The 12,877-nt window shown below is 40.3% G+C and overlaps 1 protein-coding gene across 1 annotated transcript; it reads left to right on the top strand.

Moving 5' to 3' along the window:
* The first annotated feature begins 7,556 nt into the window (after nucleotides 1–7,556).
* LOC123241937 (aspartyl aminopeptidase) lies at nucleotides 7,557–12,671 on the top strand. The gene is made up of 8 exons (XM_044669439.1): nucleotides 7,557–7,596; nucleotides 9,173–9,452; nucleotides 9,510–9,720; nucleotides 10,063–10,156; nucleotides 10,264–10,352; nucleotides 10,525–10,638; nucleotides 12,026–12,151; nucleotides 12,537–12,671. The coding sequence occupies exons 1-8, from the start codon at nucleotides 7,557–7,559 to the stop codon at nucleotides 12,669–12,671; spliced, it is 1,089 nt and encodes a 362-aa protein (XP_044525374.1).
* The last annotated feature ends 206 nt before the right edge of the window (nucleotides 12,672–12,877 follow it).

Genomic DNA, 12,877 nt, shown 5'->3' with positions numbered 1-12,877 from the left:
TATCCCAAAATGGGAAATAAATATCCCAAAGAAAAAGAGGACAGCACTTAGAATTGAATCCTGAGTCATCCTACTTGAGGTTTTCCTAAGTCCCTAAATGGCAAGTCCCTCCAATATGTAGGGAGCTGACCTCTGAGATTCTCAAAGTTCCTTAAACTCTCTTGGACTAGATATGGGCAACAATCCACCTTCCTCTCCAATTAGAACTCGAGTTTAGTTTCCACGGAGAATTTCAGTAGATAGCTAAGAGAATGTGAAACAAAACAAGAAGACAAAGCATTTGCCTAAGTTTACCAAGATGAAAATCTTTTCTGATTAATTCCAAACTAGCTATAGAGAGAGGGCGGGCAGAGCTTCCAAAAGACAATGAATAATAATAACCAACACTTTACTACAAGTCAAGTCAAAAAGCATTTATTAGGTACTTACTAAGTGCCAGATACTGTGCTAAGCTCCAAGAATACAAATCTAAAAAGAAAGATAGCTCTCCACCCAAAGAGCTTACATTCTAAAGGGAAAAGGCAATAAACAAAAAGGAAGATGAAAGAGAGGTTGGTGAAGGGATCAAGTTGGGGGATGGGGATGATTTGCCAAGAAAACCTCAAATGGGGTCACAAAGAGCTGGACACAACTGAAATGACTAAATGACAATAAGGGCTCATGAGACAGTCAAGAAATTCAGGAGTGAAGCCTGTGAAGACATGACCAGCCTAAACATTTTTCTTAAAATGGAAGTATAATAATAGTATAAATAATAGCAAAATTCATTTGAAAAGTAAAAGGTCAAAAATATCAAAGGAATTAATGTAAAAAAAAACAAAAAGGAAGGAGGTTTAGCAATACCAGATTTCGAACTATATTATAAAACAATAATTATTAAAACTATCTGGCACTGGGTAAGAAATAAAAAAAAATAGATCAGTGGAACAGAACAGACATAAAACAAACTTGTAGAGATTATGGTAACCTTGTATTTAACAAAAGTAAAGATCCAAGTTTTTGGAATAAGAATTCACTATTTATTAAAATTGTTGGGAAACCTGGAAAGCAATCTCTCAGAAACAAAATATAGACCAATATCTTATACCATTTACCAAGATAAGATCAAAACGGACAGATGATGTAGGTATAAAGGGAGATATCCTAAGCAAAAGAGAACAGATAACAGATTGCTCGTCAGATTTATCAACAGGAGAAGAACTCATGAATAATCAAGAAATAGAAAACATTGTGAAGTGTTAAATGGACAATTCTGACATATTAAGTTAAAAGGGTTTTGCACAAATAAAACTAAGGTACCCAAGATTAAAAAGAAGGAAGGAAGTTGAGGAAAAAATTGTAGGCAGTTTCTAGGTTAGTGGTCTCAAATCTAAAATATATATAGAATGTTGTCAAATATATAAGAATATGAGCTATTCCCCAATTGATAAATTTTCAAAAGATATAAACAATTTTTGGGTGAAGAAACCAAAGTTATATAGAACTACATGAAAAAATGCTCTAAATCATTATTGATCAGAGAAATACAAATCAAAACAACTCGAATGTCATCTCACACCTATTAGATTGGCTAAAATGATAAAAGAGCAAAATTCCAGATATTGGAGGGGACGTGGAAAAATGGAAACACTAATACAATGTTGGTGAAACTGTGAATCAATACCACCATTTTGGAGAACAATCTGAAATTGTGCTCAAAAAGTTATAAAACTGTATATACCTTTTGATCCAGCAATACCGCTATTACAGGTAATCAGAGAAAAGGGGAAAGAACCTTTATATTCTAAAATATTTATAGCAGTTCTCTTTGTGGTGACAAAGAACTTAAAATTAAAGAGATGCCCATCAATTGGGAAATGGTTTAACAAGTTGTGGCATATGATTTAGGTGGAATACTATTGTGCCATAAGAAATAACAAACATTTAATTTTGGGAAAACATGAAAAGACCTACATGAAGTTAAAAGTGAAACAAATAGAACCGAGAGAATATTATATATAGCAACAGAAATATTGTTTGAAGAGTAACTCCTGTATATACTCCTCTAGAGAAAGAATTGATAAATAGAAATAAGACATAGTTTTATATACATGTACCTTTTAGTCAAATGATGCCTTCTCTAATGGGGGGAAGCAAGGAAAGAAGGGAATTAACTAGGTATTTTAATGTAACAAATAGATTTAATTTTTTTAAATGGAAGTCTGGAAGGAAGAAAATAGCCAGAGGAAGAGAGCATATACTTCCAGTGTGAGAAATCCAGGAGAAGAATGAACTTGAAGAGTGAGAAGGCTTCTGAGGTATAGTAGAGAAAGCCCAGAAAGTCAAAAGTGAAATCCAGATAGGAATGAAGAGCCCTATAAGGTATATTGGCTAAGAATTATTATCCCTATGCTATCCATCTCCAGAAAAAGAACTGTTGGAGCTGGATGGATGCAGATTAAATCATTCATATCAGTGCATTTGTGGTATTATTTTGGGGTTTTGATTTTGTATGAGTATGCTCTTACAATAATGACCAATATAGAAGTATATTTTGCATAATAATAAAAATAAAATTAATTAATTTTAAAGAATTATTATCCTTGAAAAAATGCTAGAAAACTTTTTACATATAATTGGGAGGAAATTTAATTTAATTTTTCAAAAAGCATTATTATCCCCATTTTACAGACAGACAACCCAAGACATAAAAGCATTCATTGTATCATAAATTATAGATATTGAGCTAGGAAGAGACTCCAAAAGACCTTTCATTTTACAGATGAAGAAACCAAGCACAGAAAAGGGAAATGTCCAATCCAAGATCAAATAGCAACTAAGTGACAAAGAAACCATCTGAACCCAGATTTTGGCCTTTGATGTGAGGATTAAAAGTGATGCCCAAGAAATGCTGATCATTTAGGAATCTAAATTTGTAGTGTATAAATTATTTACCATTTTTGATGCTTTTATGAAATATAGGCAAAACTATAAGAAACAATTCAAACAAGAAGAATTCAAGCATTGAGTAGTATGTCCCTATAAAATGAAAATGTTCCCCAGTTTATTTTCAGTTCACAAGATCCAAGTAGTGGTGAGTGTAATTGTTGAAGCAGGTCAAGTGAAATAAGGCAAACCCATGTATGTACTTGGTCAAAATCTTGTTGTGATTGGAATAGTTACAAGTATTGAAATAAATCAAAAGTAAGTGGATATTGGGGAGCACAGGGGAATGAACAAGAAGTCTGTGTCAAAATAGAACCTATTCCTAGAGAATCTCCCAACATTTATGGAAAGCATTTTGAGGCTACAGACATTCTCATTAGCAAGATCAATCAACGGTCCATTCATGGAAGGATCAGTGCAGAGAGGAAATGCAGAAACTTGACTGGCAACTTATTGTGGAAATGAAGAAAGTATTTGAAATCACCTAATTTTCTCACAGTGTGCCAGAAAACAAGTAAACTTTCCATTCTGTTGTATTGTGACCAAGAAAAACAAGAGAAAAGAAACTGAAACAATGGATTGGATAAGTTTGGAAGGAAAATAATAGGTAAATAAAATATTTTCCATGAGAAATCAAAAAATTTACACTGATAGGATGGTGGTCATTTGGATCTATCCGCCTACCCCATTACCTTTCCCTTCCTGTCTTTACTGGCTGCTGTCTTAAAGTTTGCCTTATCCCAAATTTGAATTTTTATTATAAAACTAAAGCTCTTTCAATTTTATACTGATTAAATCAGTACTGTAGTATTTGATTAACCAAGCTTCTGCAGACTGTAATTCTTGGGCTTTTTTGATGTAAGGAATAATTCTTTATTTATGCAAATTCTTTCTTCAGTGATTTTCCAGTATTCTGTTTTGTGCCTATAGGAATTTTTAATAGAAAATTAGATAATTATGATATTTCTGTTTTTGCTTCTATGAAACAATGATGTAAAGCATAACTAGCTGCATTTTATTGCTTGTACAATAAAATCGTACATGAAATCCGTGGAAGCCAATTTAAACTGTAATCATTATACTACGGAGTCACAAATAAAGAGAATGGACATTGACCCACAAAAAATGAATAAATAAACATTAGGCAAACTCTTTCTATTATTTAACAGCTACTATCGGGCTTCTTCAATTCTCCCTACTGGGTCAATAGTCTATGGCATACTTATTACCCATACTTAAGGCCAGTTTGTCAGTCAATAAACATTTATTAAGTGCCAGCTATGTACTAGCTTCTATCTAAGTAATGGGGATACAAAGAAAACAAATACAGTCCCTATCCTCAAAGAGCTCACAGTCTAATGAGGAAGATAACAAGTAAATAAATATGTTCAAGCAAGCTATGTACAGAATAAATAGGAAATATTCAAGGGAAAACACAGAATTAAAAGGAAAAGGCTTCCCATAGAAGGTAGGATTTTTAGCTGAAACTTGAAGGAAGCCAGAGAATTCTTGCTAGTTCTTCCCTTTGGCTAAGATCAACTTCTCTGCCATACCTATGCTTAGATTTAATCTCTTATTGTTGTTCAATTGTTTCAGTCATGTCTCCATTTGGGGTTTTCTTGACAAAGATACTTGAGTGGTTTGCCATTTCCTTCTGCAGCTCATTTTACAGATGAGGCAAACTGGGCTAAGTGACTTGGCCAGGGTCACACAGTGTCTTCTTGATTCCAGGCCCAGGTGCCACCTAGCTGCCCCCAAGTACACAGAAGGAGGGAACTAAAGTATAAGATTGAAAAGATAGTCAAGCATTTTCCACTTTATTTCCTTCATGGGTTTTTATTGTATGTGTGATATGTGTTTTCTATAATAACATAAGCAATATGGAAATATATATATATTTCAGGTATGTCTTATATCAGACTATTTACTGACTCAAGGAGAAATGTCAGAAAACAATTGTCAAAAATTGTTGAGAGAGAGAGAAAAGGAGGGAGGAAGGAAGGAAGGAAGGGAGGGAGGGAGTAAGGGAGAAAGGGAGTAAGGGAGGGAGGAAGAAAGGAAAGAACGGTGGAAGGAAGGAAGGAGGGATGGAAGGAGGAAGGAAGGAGGGATGGAAGGAGGAAGGAAGGAGGGATGGAAGGAGGAAGGAAGGAGGGAAAGAAAGAAAGGAGGGAGGGAGGAAGGAAGGAAGGAAAGAAAAAAAGGAGGGATGGAGGGAGGAAGAGAGAGAGAGAGTGAGTAGTGATAGGATAAGGAACAAAGGACTCAAGTGGAGAAGATGGTATAGAGTTGAAGTGGTTCTCCAAGGGATCAGGCTAAGGAAGGGAAGAGAGGATAGGCAGGGCAGGGATGATGGACTGGAAAAGAACTGAGTGGTAATCAGATTGGAAGTCACAGTGAAAGTGAAGGACTGGGTTCTGGGTCATAAAACTTAAGAAAACATAGGATGACAAAAGACTATGGTCACATCAAGGAATTTCAGAGTTCATGAATATGGAAATGGAACATTTATGGATGATAGCAAGACCACATGTATGCTGATCTCTGCATAGATGAAGTAGAATTGAGGATTAGGTCATGGGGAAATAAGTAAATTGAGGATGTAAAAAGTTAGGTCATTTGAGGGAGTATCAATATATTTATGCTAAAATCCTCTAGTGTGAGAGTAAAAGTTGGGATGGAAAGAAAGATTCTGAGTCAGCCACTAAACTCATTGAGGAAGAAAGTGTGGGGGAAAGACAGCTTTCAGCTACCAGAATCTTTATTATTAAATATTGAATGAATGAACCTCAAAGAAGGAGAAATTACTAAGTGGCAGAGATAGAAGGAAAGCCTGGAAGTGGCAATTTTCCAATTCCCTCATTGCAAAAATCAAGTGGAGGAGTATGACAAATCAGTCAGCAAACATTTATTAAATGCCTACTATGTGCCAGGCACTGGAGATACAAAAAGAGGCAAAGGAATAGAAATGCAATCAGTATTAGGGTATCCAGGGATACCCGGTCATCAGGAGGGAGTCAGAAGATGAAGGGAAAGAGAAAAGTGTTCATTATGAAACAAGCATGTCAGAGAACATACTAGTGAAAGGGATGGTCGACCTGGAGTGGGACATGAGATGAGAGGGTTAGGGCTGAAGGAGATGAGAGTAAGGGAATGGACAGTCAGAGATGGGGGAAAGTTTGTACGATGACATCTGAAGGTTCAGAATCACCGGGATGGGTAGAAGTAAAATGGATCCGGGAGTATGCTAACCATTGAGGAACTGAGGAATGAATTCAAGCAGAGTATCCTGATGGTCCGCCATACCTGGAATTGACTCCTTCATCTCTGCCTCCTGACTTCCCTCAAGTCTCACCTTCTTGAAGTCTTTCTCAATCCCACTTAATGCTAGAGTCTTTCCACTAAGATTATCTCCAGTTTATTCAGTCTATAGCTTGTTTGTACACATTTGTTTGCATATCATCTCCCCCATTAAACTGGGAGCTCTGAAGGAATTGAGAGGATTAGGAGAGCAAGTGGTTAATTGTGGGAATTGAATGAACCACATTGACTATAACAGGTAACTCAATTCTGGAGCTAGCTCAGTTCCCTTCCTATTCAATTACTGGCCAAGGTCATATTCTGCCTTGTGAGAAAATCTTACTCAATTGTGGGAATTGGGAGAAAGTCTTATTGAATTGTTTGAACCTTGCCCTGCCTGCTGGGAAATTAGACCACCTTACCCAAGGATTTAGGTTATATTGACTAGAAACACAGACCCTAAGCTTGATATAAGGAGTTTTCTCATAATTGTACATTTCAAGCAATGAGTATGTTGTATCTGAAAATTGGCCTCTTACTGATCAGTGTTATTGTTTCCATGCTCCTCTGATTGTTTACAGATACTTGAGGAGGAATGGGACACATCTTCCAGAATTCAGGGAATTGCACCTGTTCATTCTCCCTCTCCCGGTTTGGAAAGTCCCTAATCTTTCATCCAATTAGAAATAGGATTACCTAATGTTGCATCGTTTACTTTTAATTAATTGATCTTATTCTATTAATTTTTTTAATGTATAAAATTCTTCTCCTCCTGTATTTGGGATCCAGCCCTAAGCTGAGGAAGGGACGGGGGTCCTGATGTGTTGGGCAATTGGCATTTATTGCTTAATAAACTGATATTTCTCAGTTTATTCTCAGGACAGGTAGATGACTGTGGATTGAGAGGCAGGCTCAGAGACAAGTTCAAATCTAGCTTCAGATACTTCCTAGCTGTATGACCCTGGGCAAGTCACTTAACTCCTATTGCCTAGCTCTTAGTGTTCTGCCAACGCTCAGGATTGATTCTAAGACTAAAGGTAAGGATTTTTAAATAAATAAATTGATATGCTCAAAAGATGAAACCTTTCTTCCCTCAGTCATTTTGTCTTTTGCTTGTTATAGCTCCTTGAAAGTAGAGCCTACTTTTTGCTTTTCATTTTGTTCCCAGAGTGTAATGCTATGCCCTACACTAGGTAGGAGCTAAATAAGTATCTCTTGACTGATATTTTACAGATGGTGAAAGATTCAGATATGAATATGGAAAGTTTATACAGGCATAGGCCTAGCTCTGGACCTACATATGACCACGTGGTATTGGTTCAAGGACGGGCATGAAGGAGGATATCTCCTGGGACCCTGGCCAGACCCCAGGTGGATGTCCTCCACGGATCTTTCAGGGAGGGTTGGCCCCCTCTCTTGGGAAGATTCTGGGCCCCAAAATTGTTTAGTCCAACATCTTTGGTTTTAATCCCACACCTCCCATTCCTTGCCAAGATTAGCCAGGTTATGCAAGCATACTGGCCAAAAGCCACTTTTGTCTTCGACCCCCATAAAGGTCCTTATGAAGCCCTCAGCCCTCTGGAGTCTCGCCCGTGGAGAGGACACTCTGCCTAGGACCTTCCCAGTCAGGACTCTGGGTGGCTGTACTGGGACCCCCAGCCTTGTGGACCCAGGACTTGGTGTCTCCCCTGATTTGGTGATGTATTCTTGGCTTATATACACTCTTATTGCTTTTGCTTTTGTACTTCTTAGGTCTGTATATTTTATTGTTGTTGTAAATCAAATATTTCACTGCCCATTTTATAATTAATAAATAATTCTTACTGAAAACTGTGGTGCCAGAGTGTCCTTGCGAATCAGAACACGGTCTCTTAACGAGACAAATCCCCTTAACAAGACAGATGGGGAACATGAGGCAGAAAGAGATTAAGTGACTAGCCTAGGGTAATACAGCTAATATGTAATTTGATCTTAGGTCATCCTGACTACAAATCCATTGTTCTATCCATCTAACTTCTAAGGATTTTCTTTTCTTCCCACCCCTACCCTCTCTGGACCAGAAGTTGTTATTTTTATAGTTGAGTGCTATCCCACTTCCTGTGATCCCATTTGGGATTTTCTTGGCAAAGATACTGGAATGGTTTGCCATGTCCTTCTCCAACTCATTTAATGGATGAGGAACCTGAGGCCATTTGGTTTAAATGACTTACCCAGGATCACACAGCTAGTAAATGTGAGGCCTGATTTGAACTCAGGAAGATGGGTCCCCTTGACTCCAGGCCTGGTACTCTACCCACTTAGACACCTAGCCCCACCTACTTTATTGGGAGATGAGATACAAAAGGGAAAAAATGTATTTATCAATTTTTCTGTTTTCTTTTGTTTTTTCTTTAAAAATTTCTTTGTTATAAGGGATGGCTCTAGAATGGGAAGCTGGAGAGATCCAAGGGGAAATTTAGATGGCATAAAAACAGAACATATGGGGGCAGCTGGGTGGTTCAGTGGATTCAGAGCCAGACCTCAAGACACTTCCTAGCTGTGTGACCCTGAGCAAGTCACTTAACCTCATTGCCTAGCCCTTCCCACTCTTCTGCCTTGGAACCAATACATAGTATTGATTCTAAGATGGAAGGTAAGGTGTTTTTTTAATTAAAAAAATAAACAAAAAATAAAATAAATAGTGATAAACTAAGAAAATATTATAAAATGTATTTTTTAAATATGATGATTAAATATTTTTAAATCTATTTTTAAAAATAAATGGTGAGGAATGAAAAAATTAAAATCTATTTTAAAAAATATTTTGTGAGAAACTATAGATACCCAAAGCTATTTTTTAAATGAAATAATTGGGTGAGAAACTTTAAAAAAAATCAATAAAGATCTTGGTTTTTCCTTTCCGAAGTGCGGGGCACCCAGCAGACCCGGCTCCATTGGTCAATTACAGAGCGATCCCGCCTCATCGCGGCCCCGCCCGCCCGCGCTCCTCTGGGCTGGAGGAGCCTAAGCGCCCGGACTGTCCTAGCTCCTCCCAGTCAGCAGAGGGCTCCGGGCTGCCGGCTCTATAACAGGAGGGCGGAGCTGGAGCTGGAGCTGCAACTGGAGCCGGAGCCCGAGCCCGAGCCGGAGTCAGAATCAGAATTGGAGCTGGAGCTGGAGCTGGAGCTGGAGCAGCAGCAAGAGTCGGTTCGGACCAGATCAGCTAAGCGAACGCAGGAGTCATGCAGGTAAGGCGGGAGCCTGCCGCTCCCCCGCTGCAATCCCCATCAGGGTCCTGGCCCCAGCCCAGGGGGTTTCTGGGAGTTCCATCCCACCCCGGGGACTGCAGGCGAAAGTGAAACGGAATACTTGCGACCCGGGGGGAGGAAGGGGCTCCTGACCTTCCTAGGCCTGGAAGGGGCTTCCGTCTTTTTGCACGCCTGGAAGGGCGCCATCCTAGAAGCGGAGACTATGGCCCCCGGGACCCGGGAGAGGGACTCTGAAAGTGGAGGCGAGGTGAGGCTCATTCTGGAGAGCTCAGAGTTGGGGGAGTCACAAGGCGCGGGGCGGAGCGGGGGAGGCCCAAAGGAGACTTAGATGGCGAAGGGCCCGGTAAGTTTTACCCGATTTAGAACCAGGACTTGAAAGAGCGTCTCCGGCCCCGGGTAAATGAGCCTGAAAAGTCTCGGGACTCCGGAGTCGTGACCGGGCAGGGGATGGGACGGGAGGCTTCCCGGGGATACAGGATGGGGAGGCAGAGCCACACCGGAGGCCAAAGGTATAGAGTTGGGAAAAGAAATCGCCTTAGTGGGCCCCCAGAAGACAGTCCTCGGGAATGCAGACTCTCCGCCTTCCCAGGCTTCCGTAACGTCTCGAGCTAAGAAGGAAGCCGTGCAGGCAGCAGCCAGAGAACTCCTCAAGTTCGTGAACCGAGGACCCTCCCCCTTTCACGGTAAGTGGCCGGGGGGCCCTTTGCAGGAGAGGCTGAGCCCCATTGTGTCCCGATCCCCCTCCTTCCTGTGGTCCATGACTGGGATCACCTTTCCCCACCCCGCACAGTGGTGGCTGAGTGTCGAAGCCGACTCCTTCAGGCTGGCTTCCAGGAACTGAAAGAGACGGAGAAGTGGGACCTGAAACCCGAACGCAAGGTATGGCAGGGTGGGGCTGGGGCGCCCATCCCTGCAGGTGCGGGAGGAGGGAGTACCTTGGCCCCGAGGGCGACGTCTGCCCGGCGAGGACAGCTTAGAGAGAGCCCAGTGGGCTCCCCTGGCTGGCCCAGCGGGCAGGCACGCCCAGCGCCCCTCTCATTTCTCTCCCCAGTACTTTGTCACTAGGAACTTTTCCACCATCATCGCTTTTGCTGTGGGGGGACAGTATTCCCCGGGCAACGGATTTAGCCTTATTGGAGCCCACACGGACAGCCCTTCCCTTCGGGTATGGAAATCTGCGAGGTCCTCCCAAGGGAAGGGGGAGGGAAGGGGCTGTACCCTGCTCTGAGGGGCTTTTCAGCCCCCTCTCCCAATCCTGTCTGCCTTAGGAGCAGCCTTCATCCCGCTCTATGGGAGAGAGAATTACGGAGTATAGATTTCAATTCTATATTCTATACCGGTGATATTAGAGTATTATAGACATCAGTAATATCAACTGTGTCAATAAGTATCACATCAGTATTATATTGTGTAGAATTGCCTAAATATTTTGATTAAAAATTATATACATAATATTATATACCAATATTATATTATATACATCCATAATATCAGGCACTATAAATCAATAAATATTACATCAATATTCTGCATTATATAGAATTGCACATATATTTCAATTATATAATACACATATATTTTGATATGATATAATTACATGTTATGCATTTCAATTATATATTATACACATATATCAATATTGTCAATCATTTTATGTCAACAAATATTATACTATATGTATTCTATATATTCAATTATATACATATCGATATTATATTATTATATGCATCAATACTATCTCATATATCAACTAATATTGCATCAATATGTATTATATGTGATTACATATTCATATATTATATACACATCAATATTGTATTTTATTTCATTATTCTATACGTCAATACTATCATATATCAACTAATATTGCATCAATATTGTGTATTATATGTGATTACATATTCATATATTACATATGTTTTAATTATGTGCATATCAATATTAGATATTTATGTTATATTATCTCTGAATAATATCTCATATAAACTAATATTGCATCAATATTACATGTTTTATATGATAACATAATATATTTCAGGTCTATATTAAATGCATGTCAAATTATGTATCAATGTCATATACATCAATAATATCAATCATGTCAAATATATCAATATTATGTATTTATATATCATTAGATATCTAATTCAGTTATATATTATACATATATAACATACATCAATAATGTCAGTCTGTTCTATATCAGTATTATCTATAGTAAAAAGATAAGTATATAATAATTTTTGTTTAATGATATATATTTATACATTTATAAAAACTAGAAATAGATCATATAGAATATAGAATAAATTATATATTTAATGAAAAAGAAAATGTGCCTTAAGTTATGTGTATTTACAAATGTATAACTATAATATAGAATAAATTATATAATGTTTGTAAATATGTAGATAAATGTTACATGTTCACAACTCCATTCACTGATATAGGGTTGCATACCTAGTTTTTCATGTCTCCGTTGGGGCCTGAGACAGAGACGGGCCCTGCCGGGTCGCTGTCCTACCTGTGGCCTGATAGCATGTCCTCTGCAGGTGAAGCGCAGGTCCCGCCGGAACCAGGCGGGCTGCCAGCAGGTTGGTGTGGAGACGTACGGGGGCGGCATTTGGAGCACCTGGTTTGACCGGGACCTCACCGTGGCTGGGCGAGTTCTTATCAAGGTAGGCATTGAGGCTGGTGCTTCTGGGTAAGGCTAGAACCCCTCCCTCGACCCTTGTTTATTTATTTAATGAACCTGCACCTTGGTCTTAGAATCAGTGCTCTGTATTGTTTTGAAGGCAGAAGAGCCATAGGGCTAGGCAATGGGGGGGTAAGTGACTTGCCCAGGGACACCCAGCTAGGAACCATCTGGCGCTAGATTTGAACCCAGGCAGGCCCTCTCATCTCTGGGTCTGGCTCTCTGTCCACGGAGCCCCCCAGCTGCCTCCCCAGGATCCCCTTTGAGAGCTGCTGGGGACCCCAGAGTCGGGGGTCCTGGGGGGTTGCGGGGGGCCTGGGGAGGCCGTGCACTCTCTGCAGACCCCTCCCTCCCCCGGCTGGTCGCAGAGTCCTTCTTCAGACAGAATCGAGCAGCGCCTGGTGCACGTGGAGAGGCCCATACTCAGAATCCCGCACCTGGCCATCCATCTTCAGCGCAACATCAATGAGAACTTCGGCCCCAACCCTGAGACCCACTTGTGAGGAAGGGGCTCCGGGCGGAGAGGGGGGATGGGGGAGGGGGGCCTTGATGGGGGGGCCGCCCCGAGGGATGGCACTAGCTGTCGGGAAGCGCCACAGTGGCAAAAAGTGACTGCAGACCCAGTCAGGCTTTCGGGCACTTCTGTTATGGATCCCAGCAAAAGTCATCCGTTCCTTCGTGGGCTTTCGTATGCTGGACTCCCTGGCAG

Source organism: Gracilinanus agilis, chromosome 3 (genome assembly GCF_016433145.1).
Source record: "Gracilinanus agilis isolate LMUSP501 chromosome 3, AgileGrace, whole genome shotgun sequence".
NCBI lineage: Eukaryota > Metazoa > Chordata > Mammalia > Didelphimorphia > Didelphidae > Gracilinanus > Gracilinanus agilis.
Note: the sequence above shows the minus strand (reverse complement) of the source record. Positions and strands in the feature narration are given on the sequence as shown.